At 40.9% G+C, this 27,154-nt stretch overlaps 1 protein-coding gene across 1 annotated transcript in view; it reads right to left on the reverse strand.

Annotated features, from left to right (window-relative positions):
• Positions 1 to 270: 270 nt before the first annotated feature.
• YAP1 (Yes1 associated transcriptional regulator) overlaps positions 271 to 27,154 on the reverse strand; it is a 59,540-nt gene continuing 32,656 nt past the window's right edge. Inside the window, 5 exon segments of the mRNA XM_083610255.1 lie at positions 271 to 3,182; positions 4,139 to 4,251; positions 7,413 to 7,543; positions 19,589 to 19,636; positions 21,847 to 22,040. Of these exon segments, the coding sequence (XP_083466381.1) occupies positions 2,944 to 3,182; positions 4,139 to 4,251; positions 7,413 to 7,543; positions 19,589 to 19,636; positions 21,847 to 22,040 (725 nt within the window). The 3' untranslated portion in view covers positions 271 to 2,943.

Raw genomic sequence — 27,154 nt, forward strand, 5'->3', positions numbered from 1 at the left:
ATTGTCTTTTTACCTTTTGCATTGTTTGAGCTCCAACACTGATTGGTACAATTTTTGATCCATATGATTTATAGAAACAGTACACATTCCAAAGAAGTTATGCTGTCAGACATACACAAGAATTCATAAGCTTCCATTGCAATCTGAACATAACTGTACTTTAAAAAAATCTCGAAGCTATAAAGTTAGGACAGTGATCTGTTTAAATATATACACCAATCAATACAAAATACTACTCATAACACTTTTCTTCCTTCCTTTCTCTTTCTCTTTCTTTCTTTCTGCATTTCAATACACACACAAAAGCTAAGCCACTCTGTCAAGTGATCAATCTGAATAAAAATCTAGACTGGCTTGTTTTTCTTCTCCTGTTAACGGTACAAATAATCTCTAAGGCACATTTCCCATCGAATGAAGAGGCTTATAAGGTAACTTGCGTTAAGTACTACATAAACGGTTTAGTGTTAAGAGAAATTCAAGAATTCCCAGTTTTATGTCGGTACCTCTCCAGCAGTGCTACTCGAATACAGTATAAGCTGTGTAGTGTATGTACAGCAAGGAAAAAAATAATAATTAAAAAGTTCCAACCTTAAAGCTGTGACCAAGAAAAGCAAACAGAAACTGTTTCTGTGCACTTCTATGCAATACCCAGGATAGGAATTCAGCAATTTCTACTTGAGGCTCAAAACAGATATAAGTGGTCCTCCAATATCTGGATATAAATGAGCTCACCGAAAAGCAGGAACGCTCAATGTCCAACTTCTCTTCATTTATACAACTGCTAAAGTCCAATTATATTTTGTGTCAGTTTGCCTTTTGAAAGGATCTTTGGAAAAATGTGGGGAGACTAGGAATAAAGGAATCCTCTTAATGGGAGTGTGATGTGTTCTTACAACTATGTCACAAGTAATGACTTAGGAGTTAACATGATGTTGCGGAAGGGAGCCATTGAGCCTCTTGGCCAAAGCTTCGCTTTTAGGTTTCATCCCACACGTCAGCTAGGGAGTGGGGTATAATGAACCTAGGGGATATTGCTGACATTAAAACTTAACACGCAAAGTTTCAGCCTGAACGGTCTTTTGATGGCCAGGTTATAAACCTTTGAAAATAAGGACAATGAATGAATGGGAATGTTGAAAGATCCAGATGTTACTAGCTGGTGCCAATGCATTACGGAAAAAACCAAAACTTCATAGCTTATACTGTAACATTGATTCATGCTCATTTTGTTCACTTAAAAATACTCTTTGGAAAACGTCACAATTCCTACAATCAACTTCGAGGACAATCATTTCTGGTAAAAATAGTTCATGGTTTCAAGATGTACTCAGCTCCTCGACTTCAGTGCTAATCTCTACTGCTAAGATACACTACTACTTGCTCACGTTACAATCTAACACATATCTTTACAATCTTCTATATGCACCATGGGCTTATTCGTCAGTATGCTTCTGAATGCACCTTAACCTTTAGTGTTCATGTTGCTAGCGTTGTAAACTCAAGATGACAGTGCAGGTGATATCATAAAACTAACTATACGAAGGCATCTCAGTTTTTATCCATCAGGGACTTTAGAATCTCAAGCCACCAATTTCATCAACATTTTAAAAAGCTCTCTCAAAAATGGCAAGAGCTGTCCCGTGATGAAGAACCATAGTATACTTTTTTTTTGCTGTGTTTAAAACTCATGATATAAAAGCCATACAGGTTGGTCACTTTTAAGCGGTAGTCCTAAAAACATTTTGATGGATGTAAATTCCTCTGAAATTATTGGCGCGAATAAGCGTATTTAGGAATAGTGTTCAGTAGGAGTTCCAACTTTTAAAATTTGCTTTGAATTCTGGTACAGGCACAAAAGATAAGCCACCGGTCCTTTAGTCTAATAATACATTCAAAGCTATCTTTTAAAAAGTTATAAGCAAAACATAGAACTATAGATATTCACTGGCTATCTGGCTATACTAGTTAGGTATAAAAAAAAGTCAACCATTTCAGACTTAAATAAGACTAGGTGAAGTCAGGAAATTTAGTTTTCATTATTTAAAAATATGAAACAAAAACCACAAAACTGAAAACAGTTAACTTCTTAACCTACTGCTATATATATATTTTAAAAAGAAGGCCTAGAATTTGAAAAAAAAGCTAAAATAAGAGGCAACAATCAAGATTCTAATGATTTTTTGTGTTAAATGAATCAATTATGGTGCCATAAAATGTGAACAAGCTAATAAAGAGAACTTTTAAGTAGATAATGATGGGCTTAATCCAATAGAAAAATCACTGCTGTGCATATTTCATTCCTTTCAACATTGATCAAGCAGCCATAGTGTCTGATGGACTGTGCCCAATAGTAAGATCTCGACCTTCTTCTGATCCTTATCTCCAAATCCGTATTGACTTCTATTCCATCAGATACATCATTTTTGGCTTACTGGACCAGTAAGTCATTTTTTTTTTTGCAGCTTGCCACAGGCAAAAAAGCAAAACTCCAAGCAAAGCATAGCCAGCTACAAGAAGGGATGTGCAGAGTTGAATTCATAAAACATCTGCATTATTAGATAAAAGGGCATACAAAACAGATAGCAGGACAAAAGGAATGGCAGTCATCATCCAAAACAGGGCCCTCGCCACTTTCCCATCCTTCCCTCTCTCCATTACGACCATGTGGAACAGTAGTTGCAACAGAAAAAAAAAGGATAAAACAAAACATCTAATTCTTCAGAGTCAACTGTGAAAGAGGTCAGCAGTAAAACAGCAGCGTTTGGACAAGGAGGAACAAAACATTGGATGAAAAAGAATCTGGAGTATTTTGTTCATTTACTTGTTTTCCTCTCTGATCATAAGCCAAGAAGCCGTTGCCGTACAGGCTTGTTTTCAACATCAGGTACGTGTCTTATCTCCTTAGATCCTTCCAAGATTTCAAACTCCATCTCCCTGAGGCCCCTATAACCAGGTAAGAAAACTTTCTTTATCTAGCTTGGTGGCTGCCAATACGGATTCCATGTCATTAAGGATGTCGGAACTCAAAGCCTCCTGTAGGCTTGGCATCAGTTCCTCTCCTTCTATATTCATTGCATCTCCTTCCAGCGTCCCAAGGTCCACGTTTGTCCCCGGAATGGCTTCAAGGTAATCTGGAAAGCGGTTCTGATGGGAGGGTATGTTGCTTTGGTTGATAGTGTCACCTGGATGCAGAAGGAATGCAAAATAGGAACATCACATTCACGGAAAGAGATAATCTAACGTCATGTAAGCTGGAGAAATTTGAGGACTTGGTCCCAACACGGAAGCCAGCGAGCTGCATCACATCTCCAAAGACTCTCGGCTGACCTGTTCTCTTCATTAACCTTTGCACTTGACATATGGGCAACATAGGTTTTAAGAAAACAAACAAACAACTTCCAGTGGCCAGACCTGGAGAAAAGGTAGTGATGGACAACCTTTCTGGAAAGCAGCTTGTAAGAAAAGATTAAAATACAAGACAGCATGCAAATCCAGTACATAAGTGTGTGCCACCCTTCCCTAATTTATTGTGATTTTGCCAATAGTCTACAGCGGTATGTGTGAGTCCGCCGCAGCCAGGCCATGGGCTCTGGGCTGCTGTGAACAAACACCACACACCCCTGCTGTCTTGTAGCACCATAGGGCAGGCCATCTGCACACCTGGCAGCAAATGCATAGGACAGGTATTTCCCACAGGGATGGTGGGAACCACTCTATGAGTAACGGACTCATATTCACAATTCAATCAAAGAGTCGCATCAACCTTAATATTAAATTATATATGATGCATTGTTTAAAAAATATTTTAAAAATATTTAAGCAAACAAACAAAAGCTAGAAGCAAGATTACCTACTGTAAACCTCCAGCAAAGGGTCAACCCACCTCCCTCCTAGGCAACTGTTTCCCTTATTAAACTGCTCTTATCATTAAAAACCTTTGCATGTTCAGCCGAAGCCCACCCTCCTGTAACTTCAGCCCACTGGATCTTGTCCCCTGGAACAGGGCATAAGAGAATTCTGACATTACCTAGAAGTGCAGTTCTCTCTCTCTCTCTCTCTCTCTCTGTCACTAGTCAGGCAAGCTACCAAAAAAGAAAAAAAAATCTCAAGATTTCTATTAGAAGGAAAGGATGCAAACCTGTATCCATTTCATCGACACTGTTGAGGAAGTCATCTGGAGTTCTGGGGACGCTGTAACTGCTCATGCTAAGGCCACTGTCTGTGCTCTCATCTCTCGAGTGGTAAGTTCCACTGTAAAGGGGAAATCATCTTAGTTTTAACCAAGAACACTGAAGCACTCATTACCCCAAACATAAAGGCAAGTTTAATTCTGTTCTCACTTTTTTTTAAAAAAAGACATTATAAAAAACGAAAAAGTTTCTTTGGCTTCTCGATTCTGCACGGAATATTCAATCCTGCAACAACAACAAAAGCACAGGCATCCATGAGGCAAGTCTCTCTTCAGTAGAAGTACAGACTTGGCAAACAACTCTTAACTTCTGGCTCCGCCTAAACTCAAATCCCCCCGGTTTACTATCCCTAGTACTTCAAGACTCCCATAGAAGTGCCTGGCTTAAAACCGTCTATCAAAAACTTCACTCTTGTGGCCTATCCCCACAACACCTACTCACTATAGGCCCTACTAAAGCAAACAGTGTAATTGGTCAACATCTAAAAGATATCAAGCATCAGAACAACCTGGTCACTATAAGGAAATTCTGCCCTTGGTTTTCCACCTCTCCATTTTGATTCTCTGGCCCCATATCTGCACAAACTTATTATTCCAAAATACAGACGTGCTTTTACACTTGCAAGACTGGATGTTTTGCCATCTGCTGTACTTGAGGGTCGATTCCAAAAGATCCTGCCTAAGAAACGCCTTTGCCCCTGTGGAGAAGGTAGCACCGAAACAGCAGCACACATCCTCCTGTCCTGTAATCTCTACAAAGACCTGGGGAACGAGATCATCACCCCACTCGTACTAACCATCCCAGGGCGCTCAACCACTGCCACAATGTCCTTTCTTCTATCAGATCAAAATGAGCAGATAACAGCAAAGGTTGCTAGGTTCATAGCAGGGGCAATCAGAATAAGGACCACTAACTGACTGCTGATTCAGGACTTTAAATTGTGCTCTTATATCAAATTTCCTTTTCTGCATATACTGTAATGTTTTACGGTTGCTATGGCCTTGGCTAATGCGAATAAAGTTTTATCTATCTATCATCTATCTACCTATCTCATGCATCCAAGCCTAAAGCTAATACCAAAAAGGACCCGGCATTTTTTGGAACAATTTGTTCAGGCTGTTCAAGTGAAATATCCAGCCCCAAGTTTTTTTGCTGTTGTTGTAGATACAGTTTGGTCAAGGTATGGTACCTGTGGTGATGGGGAGAGGCAGGTGATGTGGATTTCATAACTGGTTAGAGATTGTGAACCAAAAAGAGAGGTGGGAGGGTAGAAGGGGGGTTCCCTGAGAATGAGGCTGGTAATTGGTATGGGGACACAGGTCTCTTCCTGGGATCCTTAGGATATGCCAGCACTTTATGTATTTCCCTAAAAAATAACTGATATTTCACATCTTCCAGACCTAAGTAGCACCCCTTCCAATTAAAAAAAAAAAAAGGATCCCAAATGTGTGTGTAACACACTTGAGACACGAGGGACACAGATTTCAAGTAACAAAAAGGCAGGTCCCTACAGGCCTGCACCAGACTCTCAGAACACTCAGGCTTCAGGATGCTGTGGCAGAAGGAAAATGAGACCAAGTCAATGTAGCTTGGGAGTTATTTAACAAAGTGATTCTACTAGTGCAAGGACTTTAAGCTCCCCTTCCCTCTTATTTCCCATTCTTCCCCTAAATCTGTTCTGGGTTCCTCCCACTAACTCCCACTTTCTGGTGCAGATTCGGGGACATGCGCGGAGAAATGGACGGGAACTTCTGTTGCGCATCCGAAAGTCCTTGCGCTGGTGGAAGCATTTGGTCGGATGCCAGCCGAGAAGTGGGCAATGTGCTTACTTTTCCTGCGTAGAAGGGATGGAGCCACTCTGCTGGGATCACCCCTCCCACAGGACCCTAAAGAACGTCTTGTGAGGCTGCCGCAACTCAGTGTAGCCCCACCTACAGTGATGGAATGTGAAAAGCTGCCCAAAAGCCAAGCGGGAGAAGGAAGCAGTCGGAGAAAAGCATGGCATTCTTTCCTACATCCCCCAACTCTCAAATCATTGCTTAGAGCCACCTGACAAGAGAGAGGGAGAGAAAGAAAGAAAGAAAGAAAGAAAGAAAGAAAGAAAGAAAGAGAGAGAGAGAAAGGAGGTGGCAGAAAGAGAGAAAAGGGAAGACTCAACATCTCTTCGTAGAAAAAAAGGTCTGCTATCCCTGAACTAAATAATGCAAAAATTGCTTTTAGACCTTTCAACACACACATAAAATGCTATAAGCTACAATATCCACATTTATGCTCTGGAGTTATTGACCATAGCAGGAGTACATTGTAACATAGACCAGCGACAGAAAGTCTGCATATTCAGTCGTAATGAATATAATCTGCACATCCTGTGTGTGGGAAGGAAGATTAAGGCAACAATTTACACTGTCCTGGCATCTGGTACTGCCAACGTCCTATAGTCAATGAAATCGATTAGGCTGTTGAGACACCAGGAAGTTCTACTGAAATATATGCAAATGTGGTTATGACTGAGAAAACTTAAATCAGGCCTGTGAGTGTCATGTCCTCGGTGTAAGACGTCAGGAGAAAACTTATATACATATATTCCCAGTTTTTCTGAGCTCCTGAAATCTATATATTTACCGTTTTCAAGCATATCTTTGCAACAATGAGGGCTAGGAACATTTTTTTAAAATTAGATGCACAAAACAGTTCACAAGGATCTATCTGAATAGGCTGCACAAATGAATGCCCCCAAAAAACCCTGTTAGCCTGTAAGCTCTGCAACTTGATATCGAAAAACCTTATCACTGTTTCCTCTGTAAATGCTAGAAAGGATAAAAATAGAACCAGGGCTGCTGCAGAAACTCCTTAAAGTGAGCCCAACGTTAGATCTCATTGCTAAACTTTTGAAAAGCTTTTCTGAGTCAGTAATTCTAAACGGCTGTTCATCAATTGACTTGCGCCGGGGCAAACATGTTATGACTTTGAAGACGAACCCTTCCACAAGTCTGAACAGTTGACTTCCTCCCGCAGGAGGCAGCTTTTAATCCTCAACTTAAAAAACAAAGCAAAACAAAACAAAATCTGGACTTTCCATTTAAGGAAAGATTCATTTACAGCTGTGGTTCTTGGAAAAGACAGATGTTCCAAACAGACGATTACATGCACCAAACAGAATCTTTTCTCTCTCTCTTTTTTTTTTGCAAAGCAAAACCACCAATTGTAATTACAGCTACTAACCTGTTAAGAAAAGGATCCGAACTATTTGTGGTCATTGTTCTCAGTTCTTGAGACATTCCAGGAGAGGACACTGGATTTTGCGGAACTCCATCCTGTTCCATGCTGGGAAGCTGACTGCGAAGAGCCAATTCCTGCCGACCAAGTTGTAGCCGCGTTAGTATATTCTGTGTACAAAGTTCAAAATCCATCGGCACCACTAAAGAACAGGCAAGAACAGGCATCCACACTACGCACAACCAGAAGGGTGCCCATTTCACCTTTGTTTCACATTGTCCCAGCACACATTTTAATGCAAATCCTGCAATAACAATAACAATTATGATTTTATTAATTATATGCCGCCCATCTGATTGGGTTGCCCCAGCCACTCTGGGCATACCTATGTAAGACTACAAATACGATTCCTCCCTCTAGTCTAGAATTCTGCATCTTGTCTCAGAGCTGCATTTGGTTCAGAGCTACACATACATATTCCAAGTAAATCTGATGCAAATTGCCAAGGGAAGGCAAGGAAGGTGATCCTGAGATGGAACTGTGGAGTCAACAGGTTCGAACGACACGAAATACGGTTTAGCAGTGGAGGCACAGATTTATTGTGTTTTATTCACTTCCAGGAAGTGCATGTCTGCCTATTTAGCCAATGGCAGGCAGGCAGGCTGTGGCACTAGCAAAACCCTTTCGCTTAAAGAGGAGATATTTCCAGGGGGGCTTTGAGTATTTTTTTTCTCTGAAAAAAATTTGGTAGGCCATCTAAGTTTGAGAACCTCTGCCCTAGCCACTCATTGAACGGCTATGTTATAGGAGCCTGGAAGTTAAAATTGCTGGGGTTCTAGTTTAATAATTCCCACTTGAAACAAACGTGGAAAATTTCAAGAGCAGCAGCAATAGCCAATGTGGTGCTCTTCAGATGTTGCTCTGTGATTTTCTAACACCAATTCCTAATGTGTACAATATCCTCTGTTTTTAGTATTTGCAGGGAGGGGATGGATCTTAGGCAGCAGTACTCATTCTGGGAGTAATTGAACTCAATGGGACTTACTTCTGAGTAGACATATATAGGACTGCACTGCTGGGAAATGTATGGTACGTTTTTATTTCAATACAGTACTTCAAAAGCATATTGGAAGGGTTCAGATTTTTGTCCTTGTTTCAAAAATATATACTATTCTATATATAAAAAGAACTGAAAAAAAAATCTGGCTGAAAACTATTTTTATTTCTTCATTGCTTTTTTTTTATAAAAAAAAACTATGTCAAACTTTTCTAACGGCCCTTGGGAAAGAAAGAGACTTAACACTCATTGTTAGTACAAAATTCTAATTTTGGATATTGAAAAATGAGCCAAAACAATCCATCAACCCCTTAGAGAAGCTACTCTAAAAATGAGGTTAGCTTTTTGAAAACTATCCAGTTGGTCTCTTAAAGGCATTTAGCTGTCTGTTTTCCTCTCTCTAAAGAGTCAGAAGGTCTACATAACTTCACTGCTAGTCCCTAAATGTGAAATCCTTAGCTTGGTTTTAAAAAAGGAGGGGAATCAAGCGTCTTCTAAACATTTCCTTCACTCAAAATTTCATTATCTGGCATTCCACAGTTCTGGCTTCTTGTACATTCATTAATAGATGCTACAAAAATCTGCACAAATGTCACAAGTAAAATACTTCACAGGATCAAATCCCCATGCTTCACTCAAGCTCAGCCATTAAATAAGCAAGTTTTTGGCAGTGGGCAATGCTAAAGCCCTATCTGAGCCACACCAGGAACCAAATTAGAACTCTGGAAAAAAATCTACCCCAACAGCGAAGAAGTGAGCCTTCAAAATATGACTTGCTGTTTGTTTTTGGGGTAGCTGACAAATCCAATTCAAACCCTCCCCCCCTTAATATTTGCTTTAAAGGGTGGAATGTATTGCATATATAACAACTGCTATTTTTTAAAGTACCTATCTTAGTAATTAATATGTGCGATCCCATTAAACTACTGTACTGTATCTTCCTCAGTTTGTCGGTGTCTAATTTCACTCAGTTTTTCCAGCTCAACTTAATCAAAGGTTTTTCTATAGCCACTTCTGCATAGAAAGAAGGTAGGCGAAGTCAAATTTCCAAATAATGTGTCTGAAAGATTTTGGCTGCTGGAACATTTGCTAAAAGGGTTCTCTATTACAGTAACTCTGGATTCTTTAATGGTGCTGTTGTATATAAACGGACAAATCATTTACAGCCCAGCCAAAAACCAGGATTAACCATTCCCAAAATAGTTTTCCAATATTGGCTGTGCTTTTTACATGCTCCACCACAGGTGGAGAGGAAAAATCACATCGGACAGCCTGACATTTCTAGCAGCAGAAAACAGTGGTATGATGCAGCCTATTAAGTTTTGATAGCATCAGATACCATCTATATAACACTTTTATATTTACCGGTTACTTCTATCGTAGTGAAGGAGACATTTTATCCAAAGCATTTATGGCAATGAACACATAATTTATATCATTCCCATAAATGCTCTGGAGCCACAATTCTTAAATCTTTGCACCACTGGATATTAAAAATTACTGCTCATGTTTGCAAATTCATTGACATACTTTCTAGGACTTAAGCAGGCTCCTTACATTTCCATTCCTAGTAATTTTTCACAATGGGACACTGGACACAACCCATAGTGATTTTTGCAGGAAGTGATCTCAAAAGCTGGCAGGAACCTCTTATATGGTTCTATTGCCATATTCCCTGCAGGAACAAGGATGCAAAAACCAAATGCAGAACATTTTTCTATCAGCATATAGCAACATATAAATTCTCACCATCAAGACAAATAACAGGTGATATTAGATGGGCTTTAACAATAAGCTGTCTTCGCAAAACTTAATAAAAACATCATCAACAACAATTTCCCTTGCTTGTCCTTCACCATAGGGTCCCAGGGAGAGTTACAAAAACAACATAGAAATGCAAGTTTAAAATCAGTTAAAACAATTTACAACCAGAAGGAGAGGTCCTAAAATCTCTGTTGTCATAGACCAGGATCAAGTCGTGCATCTTAGAATCATGCAACAAAAGCTGTACAATGAAGTTGCCAGACGTACCTTTGAGGGGAGAGATCTCCACTCTTTGTGGGCTTCTACAGAGAATGCCCTTCCCTGGGCTACCAACCCCTCTACTTTGAGGGAACTCAGCGGAAGAGGTGGTCTTTCAAATATTTGGGGGCTATGTCTTTAGGCTTTGCAACACTAATTAATTTGAGGATGTTGAATTGGACCCAGAAACAAACTGGCAAACTAAACTATTATAGGTGTTTTGAAACTAATAATAATAATTAATAATAACAACAACAACAATAATAACAATAATAAAATTATTTATACCCCGCCCAACTGGCTGGGTTTCCCCAGCCACTCTGGCTGGGTTCCAACAAAATATCAAAAATACAATAAAACAACAGACATTAAAAACTCCCCTAAACAGTTATGTAAGTTCTAAATGGAGTCCGAGCTCATAATCTCGAATTTTGGATCAGTTGAAATTTCCGAGTCATTGTCCTGGGCAGCCTCAAAGAGAGTGTGCTGCAACAATCCGATGTTGGAAGTTGCCATTGCATGGAATATTGTGGCCAAGTCACCTCTGTACAAAGACAACCTAGCTAGTGAACCTGCTGTAGATGGAAATAGGCACTCCCAACTAGTGACAATGTTCGAACAATACAAGTCCCTTCATGCTAGTAGGAACCTGTTCCTTCAAGGGGAGCGCAACCCTATCCAGAACAAGCAGTCTACCCAACCTTTCAGACTCAAGAACATGAAAAACATAACAACCTCTTTCTTATCAAGATTCAGATTCAATCTGCCCTATTCAATAATTATCCAACAGGTGTGCAAGGAAGGGAGCTTTTCCTCCCAGAAATAGCCTCTGCAGAGGGGGGAAAGTGCTGAAAGCCTACTTCTCAACAGGAAGTCATCTAGATTCCACCTTGGTTGAAGGACTGGCCAAATGCGTGTTCTAGAGAAGTTTATGCTCTATTTTGTCAAAGGAATCATGAGATCACACAACAGAATAAAGCAATTGCATATGGAATTGCTTTACAGCTATGTTTATCACGGCATACAGAACGCTAACCAATTCTATAAATAAGCCAACTGTAGGTATGTATCAAACTTTATTTTACTTTTTATGTGTCTGAATGCCGCAAGGAATACAGCTGCCAAAAATGAATGGAATCTTCCAAATTACTTTCAGCAGAACTGCAGAAGACTCTCATTTCCCATAGAACTGGATTATTTAAATTTGATCCAAAATAAATCCATCCCACTAATGGCCCTAAATCTTTTTAATGCTTTTTTTTCTAAGCCAGACATCCCAAAACTCGGCCCTCCATATGTTTTTGGGACTACAATTCCCATCATCCCTAGCTAACAGGACCAGTGGTCAGGGATGATGGGAACTGTAGTCCCAAATGATCTGGAGGGCCAAGTTTGGCGATGCCTGTTCTAAGCAGTGGACCCTCTCTCATACTGATGGCCTATTTGTCCTGAAAGCAGCTGAACAGAGTTTCAGGGTTTGTCTGCATTTGAACACTAGCAGATTATTTCAGAGAAGGACTGAGGTTCAAGAAATGAGGCCTGGATTCTACAGGATCATGTTCAGCCACGCCCTTTTCCAGCATCACCGGGCTAGTTCCCAAGTCTTAAGACAACAAGCCAATGATTGGCTAGTGCTAAAAAAACTGCTCATACCAATAGTTTACTCACATGGCCAGTAAAAGCACTTTTCATCTGAAAGAAGCTCTGATCTCACAAGCCGGTTTGCAGCTTCCATGTTTACACACTGCTCATGCCAGGTAGTTTAGCACATGTCAGCCACAGGCATTTTGCCAACGATGCCTTTCTCTGCATCTTCATCCATGCAGACAGAATGCTAACAACTTCTCGCAAAACTACAACCAGTTGCAAAGTCCTAAGACTTTCTCCTGAAACAAAGAGGGCGACCCACTTCGGTGTCATGGTGCAAATACTTCACAGATGCGGAGTATATACTTGAAGCTAAATTTCCACTTAAACACACAGCTGCTCCCTTGAAGCCCAATTTTTCATTCAAACAAAAAAAGTGCTCCTGGCTTTTGAAATTATTTTTAATAAATCAAGTGTTTCAGATTTAAACACGAGGGACTGAACATAACTTACGCACAGAAAAATAAAAGTACATGGCAAAAGCTAAAGAATCCCACAATAGTATCAGTTCCTAAATTCTCTTGATTTCATCACACCACATGTATTCAAAACCCTAGACACGTTTCTTCTGTTTTAATTTACTCCGTTATCACACACCTTACCTGTTCCATTGTTCCATTGTAATTTGTTACTGGCATGTTTCCTGTTTTCCATCACAAGAGAATCAATGTAAAACACATATATGTGAAAAATTAAAGCGGCAATAGCCACAATAGCTACAACAATTAAGGTGGATTTGCTTTTCCAGTGAAAGCTAACCAAACCCGGAGCTGGTGCAGAATCTCGATTTAGTCATAGCACCAAACTATGTTTATGCTTTGAGGAGCTGAGTGCTCCTTCACGTCCCCCCTCCTGGCAAACACATAATTCAAGCGTTTAGAAAAATGCCAACCTATGGTTTGCCTCAAGCCAGGCCAGGAGCACGGAGTCACCACACACAAGCAAAGGAAGCGTGAGCCTTCTCAAAAGATTGCACACATACCACCAAATTATGGTTTGGCAGCACATGAGAACAATATGAAGCTTGCTTAGCCATGAAAATAGCTGCTTATGTGAATGGACTAACATGGCAGGAGGGGATTCATGAAACAGTGCAGCTTCTCTTGAGCAGTTAGAAAATACATTGCCTGCAAATAATTGCTCACACAAGTGATCTGCTCTGTGTGTTTTTCCAGTCACAGGAGGAGGAATAACAATCCACCAGGAGTCTTTCTGTAGCTATACTATTCACATGAATGGACCATTCACATGAAACAGGCCGTAGTTAACTTCTGCCCATTTCACAATCTATACACGCTTGTGTCAGTCAACATCCTGCTTTGAAGCTAGCTACATAGGACTCACTTTCTCCCTGGAGAAAAAAGAGAGAAGAGAGCCTTGTTTATTTTTCTGAAGCACTACCTGTACGTAGCCATTTCTCTCTCTCCCTCCAGAAAATAACTTCTTAGTGTTAGATTGCATCAAGCAACTCCTTCATCAGTTCTGAACAGCCTAAAAACTGCTCAGCAACCCGGAATGAATAGTATGTGCTTCTGAGGTCTGGCAAAGGCTTTGAGCCACATTGGGAGAAGATGGAACACCATGACATCTGACTCATAATCACTCACTCACACACTTATTAAAGCTTTATTATTATTATTTCGCCAGGAAACTGAACACAGAAGGGCTCAGTTTTGAACTGAAGTCCTGAGTGAACACACAACCTCACTATTCACAACACCACATGCAATATATGCAAACACATTGGGTGGAATATGGATAGACTTCAGGTCTGGGCTTTGGCGCATTCGCTCCAGGTCCATGGTTTTAGTAACAAGTAAAATTTGCCTACTCTGCCAGGCCCACAGCCAGATGCAGGCAAGCAAACATCATTTCAATAAAAAGGTTGTCAGAAAGAAGTCCAAATACTTTTAAGATAGATGTCTACCCATACTGGTTTTTACAAATGCAAATTCCTCCTTTCAACTAACCTTGGTTAAAAGCATCAGCTACTTGCCAACAGGACAGACAAAAGGGAATTACTTTTTCACAAAGCATATTAGATTGTGAGTGGCTGTGTGTTATGATGATTTTGCTATAAGAGGCAGTAGGTGGGGAACGTGACCAAAATACTACTATTGCACTTATGTCCTTCTTGTGGGCTTCCCACAGGCACCCAAATTGCCACACTAGGAACAGAATGAATGGCTAGATGGGCCTTTGGATTCATCCCAGGACGGCTGTCAGCTTCCATTTGAAGCACATTATTATAGGGCAGGTGATGGCAACAATGTCCTTTAGTCCAAGAGCTAGGCTACATATTACACAAATCGATGTGGTGGAGTCCTTCCCAGATTGTACTACTTTATAGACTGCAGGTAGGATAACGTATTTTACAGGTTTAAAGGAGCTGCCGCCGAATTGCCCATTACATCCAAACTGGCCAAGTTGTTTATTCTTGGGAGTACATACCAAGATACGAAAAAAGGATCAGATAGAGTCTGTTGCTGATCTGCATCCCCAGCAATAAACGTATTTTAGAGCATACACTTTCTTAATAGCGGTGCGAATTTAACAGAACTGATATATAATCTTTCTGTATTCCATTAATTCCATTGTTTTCCTTGATAGCTATTTTCAATGATACGGAAGAGCCTGTTTTACACACATTATTATTATTCCCCTCCCCAAAAGAACCGTCCTCTTAAGGGCGCATTTTAGCCACTTTTTCAAGGCTCAGTAGCAAGCACAAAAGGCTGCAAGCAAGGCAGAATGCAAATGCAATAGTATGATAGTAAGCCCTGCTTAGATCCTGATCGCTGCATCACCTTTAGACCTGCTTGTACAGACTGACAAAACACAGACTAAAATGCAATCCCACTGATGACGTACAATCCAGGACAGACTAGCATAGATTAGCAGAATGCATAATGGTCCTCAGCTAATACATTTGGATTCTTCTCAATCCATTGCATGTTACAAGCATTTTAATACGGCAGGCTGTAAAAAGAAAGGGGGGTGAGGCTTTTAGTGGAGATAACTTATGAACTACTAAGGTAAGCAGGCCAAGCAACTGCAAGTAGAGCACAAAATCTTCAGGTCACTAACCAAACTGATGTCTGCGGGGGGGGGGGGGGAATCCCCCCTCCTTCAGAGAGTGTGGCAAGGAGTGAGTTCACTTTCACTGTAAAAACAACCACCACTCTACATGATGACTTCCACTTTAAGATTTGATTCTGTGTGCTGCAACCCAGATTCTATCCCAGGTGGGCATTTTTACTGGGGTGCAAAACTTGACTTCACTCTTCTAGCTGTGGCAGCCCCAGAGTAAATGTGTCCCAAGCCTACACCAGCCCATTTCCATTCGTTTGAGGTCAATGTGCACGAGCCCAATAGCTTAAAAACGGAAAACATTTCATTTCTGCAAATGAATGGCATACATTAACGTGGGAGGGGAAGTGAATCACCGATTTTATAACACTAGGCAAGGACAGGCACCATCAAAACAGGCTGCTGCAGAAACTTAAAAGGAAGAGAGAGAGGCGGTGCTCTGTTTCAATGTTTTAAAGAATCAGCATTGGGTTATTTTGCTCATCTGCTTGCCCTAAGGTAGGATATCTTACTTACCTAAGCATTCAGCAGACACCTGCCAGCTTAGCCTGTTTTTTTCTTTAAAACTTTCAAGGAAAGGTGCTTCCTAAAACTTACCTGGGGAATTAATTTTGTCGCCGCCCCCACCCACCCTACCCCCCTACAGTTTCAAACAGTAACTTCTTGACCCATACGGCCAGTAGAATGGATGAACAGAGGTTTTAGAGTTGTCTAACCTTAAAATGTTTTTTTAAACAAACAAACCCTGTCAACATGCTTCCTTAAGACTTCTTTAGGGAAAATATTTGCTGGAACTCATAACTTGCCGAAACCTCGGTATGCTGCTTGTGGGTTTCCTCTGCGTTCTTTCAAACAACTTTCTTCGATTAGCCAGAATGGGTCATACAAGGACCAAGTACTTACGGCAGTATTACTTTCCTGTTGATCCAGGTAAGAAGATATAAGGAGCACTAAGAGGAAGAAAGGGTTGGACCACTTTGGCTCCCGACACATGAAGCTGGGTAGGGAAAATCATGACTAACTCATTAAAATGGGTAATTATTTGCGTAAGATTAACTTGAGGGATAGCCACTGTGGTGCCCCCCTTTCCCGATGTTGCTGGACTACAAGTCCCATCATCCCTGATAGGACTTATGATCAAACAACACATTGAGGGTATCACTTGGCTACCCATAGTTGAGCTGTTCTTTCCTAAGCCATAGATCATATACATGGCAAAATGCGTTATAACAGGAGGGCAATTAGGATGTTTGTCTCAAGTCAGAGATTACTTTTGCCCAGCCAATAAGCCAATAATATCTCCTGAGACTTGTTCCCACATTGTACCGGTAATGTATGGGGGGTTTGGATAACCTAAGTCAGTAGTTTGTGCACACACACCCCTCCATGGACCACTTGCAAACTGCTAAGCACTTAATGATTTTTCTGCCTGCTGTAGAAATTGTAATGTAGATGCTGTGTGATTTTTAATTTTATTGCTACATGTATCACATTTTATTGTATTCCAGAGATTTCAAGATATAATACAGTAACAGTGAAAATGCTATTAAAATAATTATATGGGTGTGCCCATTTCCTGTCTTCAAATTCGCAGACACCTGAATGAAACTCATGGATCACTGGTGGCCCAGGGTTCAAGTTTTCAGATCCTCTGACCTATTTTCCCCCCATGCAATATACTTCCTCCCTTTCCCATGGGCAGATGAAGAAGACTATTCTGTGACATGAGAACTAGACTTGTTGTGTTGACATAGTAGAAGAGGATGGCTTGACTTTGTGGCAGTTTGAATAAGGCACACGGCAGAATTCCTACCTTTCCAAGGAAAATATAATATAAGCAGTTAAGTTAAAAAATAAATAAATCTTGGGTTCATGGTAAAGCTTGGATCCAACAGCTTTGATTCTCACACACATTCTGAAAAAGATGCCAAAATGTGCAAACCGCAGGAGTTGAAAGGCCTGACAAATGTATTCAAAGGCAAGCAATTTGCTCATGAAGCCAAACTTGAGAAGATGGAAGAAATTACAGAGCCACTAAAAGGTACAGAAATGAGAATGGAGGTGGCAAGGACAGAACACAGCAGACAACACAGTGTAGTTTTGCTTTGGTTTCTGTCACTTGTCTGTTACACCGAAGAGAGGAATTTATCAAAAGGTTCTCTCAAGCAATTTCAAGCGCACCTTTAAATATAAAAACTGAAAGTTTCATTAGCTAGGACCAATATATGGAACATACAGCCTACTGGGATCAATGTTTCATGTCTTGCAGCTTTAAAAACAACTGCAAATATGAAAGGTATATTTGATATTAAGAGTTCTGCTAAAAAGGAATACTTTGCAGGAGAAAGAACTCACATGGATCAGATTTTCTTTTCCAATCACGATTTAATCAATCACTCTACAGAGTTAGGAAGTATTTCTTCTCAGATGAGATAATTTTGGATGTTGTGATCTTCCTTTCTTCTATATCACCTTGTTCACAATCTTATCAAGAACTTAGCAGGATTCTAAACATATCTCTAACTTCTAGTACTGCTTACAGCACTCAGAGAGATAACCTATCAATTCTATGATTCTATCATGGCCATTATTGCATAGTGAATCTTGTACTAAATAGCTTAATATGTGAATTCCAACAGGAGAGGCAGCTGCGCTTTAGATCTTGAAGTGGCTCTGAAAATGTTAGACCAAAATCTTTTTAAACACAAAATGCTAAATCAACAGGATCTCACTAAAATGTAGAAATTGGAGTCAGCACCACTAAGAATTGGAGTCACAAACAGAAGCAATGCTGAGCAAAACATAGCTCTAAAACCAACAGAAATATTAGGCTGATTCTAATAAAAGCAAAAAACCTGATAAAGGGTATCAGCGTTGCTATGTTTTTATGTGAAACAGCTTTGTCCCAATTCTCGCAGTGAAAGAAGGAAGAAAATACCGTGCACTTTGCTTAGTGATGCTCCTAAGCTTTACAAGAGCCTGCCATGGGAAGTTTAAACTGGCCAAATCCAACAGCTTGCCCTGACAAAGCAAATGAATGACAGTCAGTCATGAGTTTCTGATAGAAGGCAGCTCTGAGTGTACAAGCTCTGGTGGTAACAACTTCCAAGCAATAAAGGCCTTGGTAGATTCTCCAGAGCTACCAGATGAATTTATTGAGCCAGATTCTACTATTTACTAGAATCGGATTATTAAAAACAGCATGGGGCGAGTAAAGCATAGCACTGAGGTTGAGTATGTTGTTCTGGTCACAGAAAAACAAAACTTCATTGCATGACGGCAGAGCAAAGCCCATAAACTGATGAGATAAAAACAAACTACTGGGTTGAAGCAGCAAGCCAAACTGAGTTGGAATGCCATGTGATGACACATACAAGATCATGAAGACAAAACCAGTGTGCTGTAGCAGATGGAATGTTGGCCTGGGCCAAGGAGATCAGAGTTTAAAACCCAGCTCAACTATGAAGCAAAGCAAATGACGTGGGTGAAGCCACTAACTCTCAGCTCCATATTTCTGAGAATTTTTTGTTTAAGGGACAACCACATCTATGTCATCCTGAGCTCCTTAGAACGAGGGCACTTCTATGATGAACAGAACAAAGTTTTCAAGAGTTCAGCTTGCATGATGTTGTGTCGCCTCGCTCCTGCTGCAGCCTATAAAAAAATAGTTTTACTCAGGGCTCTGCGGCCACCGCAAGAAGGTAAAAGAATCCAGGCCTGCATCAAGCTGATGTTATATCCTTGTCACTGAACAGCTAAATTATGAGGCATCTCAGCTGCCAGAAAGGATTTTTGAGAGATATCAGATTTGTATAGCAAATCTAAAAAATGAGAGGAAAGGCTGTATAAAAGCACCTACCAATCTTGATATTTAGTTCAGCTTACTCGATAACTGAAGTTTTATGGCTGTGTGTCAATGTTGAGGTGAAAGGAGCTAGAACACCGTTAGAGGAGGAAGATTTGCAAGACTGACGGGGAGTCATATTGAATAGTGCTGATGCAACATAGACTCTTGAAGTTGGAACAGAAATCTTGTCTCTTCTTCCTACTGGAACCTTTTAGGAGTGTTGAGGTCTCAAGTACCCAAAAGAGAACTTTACAGCAATACAGCTTTGCCTTCAGCATTATTCCTGGCAGTGAGAAATGCTATCTGGGAATCACAGCATCATGTTTGAGGAAAACACAGAGCAAGCAAGACGGTGTATTTTATTAAGCCAACTAGAGCTCCTTTTTCAGGCATGCTGAGGTTACTGGCAGGCTGTGGTTCATAAAATACAAACAGCTTCATATAGCCCAAGCACCTTGTACAGCTGATCTAAGTTAAAAAATGTTTCTTATCTTGCTGAAACATTTGTTAGGAGCCTACCTGACGTTTTGGAGAATTTGCTGTGCTGGGATTGATATTCCGCAATGCCTAAGAGTAAAAGAAATAAGATGGGTAAGCATTACTCTTTTTTTTTCTTTTCTTTTCTGCTGAGCGTGGTTGGGGTAGCTAGGCTGATTTGACAAACACATCACTCTCTTAGCATTCTGACGAGGCAAGTTCCTGAGACAGCCAAAGATGACAAAAGGGTAAGGGAGTTAAGAGCTGACAAAAGCTGCTGCATAATGGAACAAGACGCTTAGGGGTGCTTACAGAGCACACGAACACATGTCATTTAACAGATAGGGGACATCAAGGTAGAGAAGACGGTCTGGCCTGAAGTTAGTCAACTTCTCAAGAGGAAGTTACCGAAGAAGAAATCCAAAATTAGAAGCCTTATCTAAAAGCATGCTGGCACGGCGGCATATGAATTTGTTTGAGGATTAATAGCAAAGCAGTTATAGGAAAAGCTTAGACTATTTCAGCTGAAAAGACCCTTCTTTTTAACTTGTCCAGAGAAAAGTCATCATCAGTTTTGATTTTAAGGAAGTGACACACATTCTGCAATAATCCAGTTTACACAACGTAGTTGTGCCTGCAAATATTCCTTTGGTACAGAATGTAGTGCGAGAGTTAGACTCCAGAATAAGGGCAGTTAAAGCAAGAGGCGATGAAGTCAAAAGCCTGAGGAAGTGATCTCCCAAGAGCATGAAAATATTTCATGATGCAGGACCCATCACCCAAAGGGGAAAAGAAGTTTAAAGAGGTTAGGATGTCTGCGATGCCCCATAACCTTCACAAAAGGTGATGCCAGACATTTGAGACAAGGAGCTAATCAATAATTAGCAAAAGATCTAGGACAGGAAGCGCTGATTGAGAGCGACAGTTCTAGAAGGTAAGCTTAATTGTCTCTTTGGGGTTCATGCCTCCAGGGTTATTTTAAAAATAGAAAAGCAAAAGCAGCAATCAGCCTACAACCACATTGGAAAAACCATTAGAAGCTTTAAAAAACTAATTAAAACTGAAGTGAAAACACTCACTTAATCCAGTTTGCTTTTAAGAAAGCTAGGCTCTTGAGAATAGCTTGCAACATACACGTTGCCTAATGTGGATGAATTCTCCCAGCCCACCCTTCTGTCTCGTAAATCACAGCGAAGCTGTACATAATGGGATGCGTGTGTACCATTGGCACACTCACATCAAGAATCTTTATCCAATGCCAAGGTTTAGCAAAATGCTAGTGACAAATTTCACATTTGCTTAGGGGGCCGGGGGGGGGGGGATGAAGTGGTTGCTCTTAGATGGGTACTGTGAAGTAAATCCATAATGCCCAAATCACGAATCCAATGACAGAGTTCATAACCTGGAGTTCTCATGAACGGTTCTGATTTTGTCAAATCACAACTCATACTTAACTCACCACTACAAGATGTGATGATGGAAACAGGTATAGATGACTTCTTTTTTTACAAAAAGGTGGGGCAAACCTTGAAGACATGTCTATCAATGGCTATAAGCTACGAGAGCTGAAGGAAACCTCCATGTACAGAGGCACTATACCTCCAAAAACAAGGATGCTAGGGACTGTTAACAAGGCCAATATCTTCATGCCTTGCCTGCGAACTTTCAGAAGAACTTGGTTGGTTGCTGATGGAAACAAAGCAGTGGACTAAATAGCCCTACAGCCCAACTGCAGTTCATATGTCCTTATGGACCGCTTTGTTTTTACAGACACTGTGGGGAGCATTTTAACTACAAAGGAGTTGGGAGGCCTCAGCTCAACAAGGCCAATTCCATTTTACAGGCTCCGTCCTCTTGTGAAGCTAGAGAACTCGATAGGAACAATTTTTCCATGCAGAGCATTAATAGCTTTTGCAAAGCATCCCAGCAGGTTGCAGTCCATGTGGCAGTGTTTTAAGTGCTGAAAAGAGCGCCAATGCTAGGAAGCATTGCAGTAGAGGTGGGAAGGGGGGAACCCACCTTGCAACAGACGCATTCTGAAGAGGCAATTGACCCTGAGATACATTCACAGCTGTGATGGTCCTGTCTGCTTGCAGCAATGTCACTTTCCTTGGGCAATTTAGTGGAGTAAACATTCCTTAGAGTGCATAGGCCTGAATGCTTACCTTCCACACGAAAACAAGGTACCTCTTCCTTCCTCCAAACGATTGATGCTTGCTGGAACTACAAGTGGATGAGCACAGCGCCACCCACACATGCACAAGCAGCTATTTATGTTAGAGTGGAAGCACTTGTCTAACCTGCGGCCTCACCTGCCGAAGCAGTTCTTGGTGTTTCAGCCGCAACCTCTCTTTTTCCATCTGCAGTTGCTGTAGCCTCATCTGCTGCTGTTGACTGGAGTTGCTGCCCCCCAGAACTCCACCAGGCGGACTTTGGGGGGCTATTGGGGGTGGCTGCTTCACGGGAGCACTTTGGCTGATTCTCTGGCTCATAGCTGTGGAGGCAAGAAATAGGGCAGGCGTTTTAAAAAGCAACTTGAAAGCCGCAGTTCAGAAAGCTATCCATTTGCGTTTCCAAATGGATTTAAGGTAGACATCCAAAGTCGTACAGTGGTACCTCGGGTCTACGAACAGCCCTGTTAACTAAATATTCGGGAAATGAACTCCACAAAACTGGAAGTAGGTGTTCTGGTTAGCGAACTTTGCCTCAGAAGATGAATGGAAGCCAAACGGTGGAAGGGCACCGGCGGCGGGAGGCCTCAGTAGGGAAAACGTGCCTCGGTTTAAGAACGCTTTGGTTTAAGAACAGACTTCTGGAACGAATTAAGTTCGTAAACCGAGATACCACTGTACATTATCATGACCCAAAATGTGATTGTGTAACAGGCTTCATGGATCATTCTGGCATAAAGGTATAAAATGAGTAGTGGCGAGTTTCATTTCAAAATTTCATTTAAAAATGGCAGAAGCCACAGGCAAAGATATGGCTCAACTCAAGCTTGTTGCTTATTTCTACTTGAGACTGCTTAGATTCTGAAGAAGTGTGCATGGACACGAAAGCTCATACCAATAACAAACTTAGTTGGTCTCTAAGGTGCTACTGGAACAAATTTTTTTATTTTGTTTCGACTACAGCAAACCAACATGGCTACCTACCTGTTACTAGATACTGACAATTAGGCTTGACAAAGCTTGCTTCATTACTTCTATAAAGTCTCTAGCCCTCATTGCTGCCCATGGTTGAATACATTCATGTAGCATCTGTGGTGAGCTCTGATAGAGCAACATTTGCAGTCCCCCTATTCATTCATTCATTTTTGCTTTTTACCCATCTAGTCATTTCTACCCTTTTCTCAATTCCAGTGCTACTAAAAACAGCTGTTGCCGGAAGAGTACCAGTTATAAACTGCACAAGCAATTTATGTGCAGTTTATTCAGAGTGCGGAACCAGGGTTTTCTTGGTGATAAAAATATTGTAGGAGATCTATCTCGGTTCATAACTTTCCAGTACGCATTTATTGTGGGTTTTTTATATACACTGAGATTTTTCCAGTACCAAGTATATATTTATTATATTCCTATGCCTCCCCATAACCACTGGGCAGCATACATAAAATGCTAAACATGGTTTAAAAAACTAAAACATTTAATTCTACTACAGAAGAAGTGTTGTGGGCTGTTTTCTATTTTATTTATGCTGACAATTCTCTGAATGAACTGGCAGACCACTTAAGACTCTAGATTAACTTTCACATCTCAAATATGTATAGTAAACACTGAAGTACCATTCACAGCATCATCCCAAAAATATCAGCCTTATGGCTGCTCTAAATCCAAACTGCAAGGAAGGTGTTCAACAGAATGGAGCATTGTAGTACATTTTCTCATCACATTTAATGTCAGAAGTTTAAAAGGAAGATTTGCAATTGTGGGTGGCAAATGGTAAACATAAGATGATTCTGAGACGAAATAATCTGAATTTAAAGCAGCCTCTCGCTTGTTAGTATGCATTAACTCAGAGAGCCTCTGTTCTGAACACCTAGACATTGTAACTAGAAATGCTTGCATACCTTTCCCCCTTTTTCATTTCTTTTGCGTTAAATCATGGACAAATCGTACACAATTGCTGTGTGCTATAATCACAAGCAGAAGTGGAAATGGAAAAGGACGAAATGTAAAACTTAGGAAACAACAGCACAAAATAAATGGTTTGAAAATACAAATATGTGTTTTTTAAAAAGAGAGAGAGAGAGAAAGGAAAAGGAAAAGAAATGCTTTTTGAATGTCAGAATGCTGAAGAAAAGGACAAATCCTAGAACAACTCTGTCTTGGGTTGTGTTTTGGGATGCACCCACACCCAGAACTTTTAACAACCAGGGATCACAGAACTGAAGTCTTCTCTTAGCTGATAGAGACCATGGATTTAGATAATCCAGCAAACTTCACAGTGAATTCCACAACAGGAGGCCTGTTTGAAAAGCCAATTCTGAAATGAGGGGGAAGTTAAAAACTAGTTGCTCATACTGTACAAAGAGTGGGCTCTTTAAAAATAAAAAATAAATAAAAGCCTCAATATGCATGTCCAACTTTCCTTGTGTGCATCAAAAGCAGTTGTTAAAATCATGGTCATAAGACAGTTTTATTTTGATGTCTTTTAAGTATTTAGTGATCCAAATCTCTCCCTATTGCTGAGAACAACCATCTTCCCATATATTTTCAACCAGAACAGTCTAATAAAAGGGGAGAACAAACTGAATTCAGAACAGCGACGGCCTGGAAGACAGAAAGCAGGACACCGAGATGACAGTTCCTCCCTAGGGAGGCTCACTTCACAATTTGGTTTACATCAAGAGCTCTCAAAGTCAGTTTAAACTAACCAAGCACTTGGGCAGCAAGGCTGCTATTCCGATTACACGTTTTAGCCAACTGGGCTGCTCCTAGGTCATAGAAACAAAATACATTTGACGATAAATATAGGCTCATGTAGAAATTGTGCCAGTTTCCATTTCGGTTGTAAATAGACAGCCATCGGCCAGCTCCACTGGGCTGTAGATCAAACCCAGGCTATTTATAGGCATGTGGGAAAAAATAACCAAACACTTTCAATTCCTTGAACATATTCTCAGCCAGTTCCAAGACGCTCAAATGATTAGCATTTAAGAGTGCAATTCCTCCAGGAACATCTCCTACAAGAGGCAAAATAAAAAGCAACAGGGTGAGAGTGGGGGGCTGGAGGCACACGGATACTTTTTGGCCCTGCCACTGTAATTCATAAAATAGAAGGAGGGGGCTGCCATGATTTTATGAAAAAAGGCAATGCCCCCAACATCTTCACGGTGCAGAAGAAACACGTTGCTTAAAAAAAGAAAACAAAACATCCTGAACGAATATATCCAGGCTTATCTGAAATCTACCAGGGTTCAGTCTGCAAATGGAGCACATCAAGAAAAATTAAGAATGTCTTCATTGTGTTAATGGGCTATTATACAGGTAGCCAGGGCTATTAAATAGCTAACCATGGGTCCAGCTTTGGAAAACACATTTGTTTGTGCTATTAAACACCCTAAACTTGGCAAGCAAAACTTCTTATTGGGGCAGGGGGATAATCTATAACCAATCAAAGAAAGAGATGTTGCACAGCAAAGCCCATACAAATAAAAGCTTAGCTGTGCAACCTTCATAAAGGTAAAGGGACCCCTCACCGTTAGGTCCAGTCGCGGACGACTCTGGGGTTGTGGCGCTCATCTCGCTTTACTGGTCAAGGGAGCCGGCATACAGCTTCCGGGTCATGTGGCCAGCATGACTAAGCCGCTTCTGGCGAACCAGAGCAGCGCACAGAAACGCCATTTACTTTTCCTCCAGAGTGGTACCTATTTAGCTACTTGCACTGCGTGCTTTTGAACTGCAAGGCTGGCAGGAGCAGGGACCGAATAACGGGAGCTCACCCCGTCGCGGGGATTCGAACCGCCGACCTTCTGATCGACAAGCCCTAGGCTCTGTGGTTTAACCCACAGCGCCACCTGCGTCCCACTGCAACCTTCATATGGAGCGCCAATGTTTTTACGTACCTTCAACTCCACTTTGGAGGTTCAAGAAAGACATCTAATGATCTTTAAATATTTAGCTCATTTTTAAAATCTGCCCAGACGGAGAAGGGGGGGAGGCAAAATGACTTCCTTTATCTGCTAGAGCTAGGATTTAACCAGCTTCCTGTTCCTTACTTTCATGGGTATCAAGAAAGCATTTAACTATGAGGCTCAACACCCACAAATGGGGCAAGTAACAAAGACCTCACAGGCAGACGAGGAACAAAAATGTCTTTATTTCAAAGAGGAAAGAGAGGGATTTAGGAGGAAAGAGGGATTTGGAGCAAGGAATGAGGGGAACAGCATTTTATAACACATACCATTTAGCTACATTGTTTTTCGTAACGATCACACTTTAGTAAGTTTACATTTTAGGACAGAATACAGTCTCTTCAGTTTTTCTACTCTACATCTGCAACTTGGATGAAGTTTTAAGAATATTCTATAATCAGTAGGAATCAAGATACTAGGAGTACCCCGCCCCTTTCTATCTCAAAACCAAGGACTGTGCCATTCTTGGTCGTATTGATTGGTTATCTTTACAGAGAGTGGGACAAACGGAATGCAAACTTTTATTTTATTTATTCAATTCCTATACCGCCCTTTGTCAGAAGATCACCATATTTAAGGCTATTAATATTCTCTGCAATGCAAAATTCAGCAATATCTTGCATTTAATGCAGGCTGCATTTGCTCCTTTCAAAAATATGGAGCAAACGTAGGCAGGACCCTGGCATTTTTGCTTCTTTTACATAAGGCTCTCACTGTTTGTATAAATCAAGTAAGAACTGGTCCCCTTGTATTCTCCACAAAGGAAGAATAATAGAAGTTATGACTAAGCTGTTTAACTTTGAAGTGTCAGCATAGTACACCAACTTCAATTGGCAAATCTGCAATTTATATTTTGCATTACAAGTACACTATAACTTTTCATTAACTTTGTTTTCATCCTCACATATGAACTGTGCATGGCACCAAGAGAAACTAAAACGGAGGGGAACTCTTTTGTATAGTATTTCTGGGGCTGAAGTTTGCAAGTGCCTTTGGGAGGCAGGGAGGAGCTGATCTGGCCCTGGATCCAGAACCAGCCGCACTGGCATAATTTGACAACATTGAGCCCAATCCATACCTGAATGCCAGGCCAACACTAGCTTTGGTGCAGCCAAGTAGGGTTTTGCTTCACTCACTTTTCACACCAGCTAATGTGAGTGGCAGGACCAAGATGCAGCTACACCATTCTCTCTCTCTCTCTCTCTCTCTCTCTCTCTCTCTCTCTCTCACACACACACACACACACACACACTCAAACACACCGCTGCCCAGCTGGGATTAGGATTAATACCGTGTGACACAGAGCTACTTCTTACTTTTGGGAACTTGAAAGCACCAATTTTGTAACTATCAACTCCCTCTTGCATCCTTTGAACCACCAGCAGTACAGTGGTACCTTGGTTGTCGAACGGAATCCATTCCGGAAGTCCATTCGACTTCTGAAAACCAGGGCACGGCTTCAGATTGGCTGC

Source organism: Podarcis filfolensis, assembly GCF_964270895.1.
Source record: "Podarcis filfolensis genome assembly, chromosome: 4".
Classification (NCBI taxonomy): Eukaryota; Metazoa; Chordata; class Lepidosauria; order Squamata; family Lacertidae; genus Podarcis; species Podarcis filfolensis.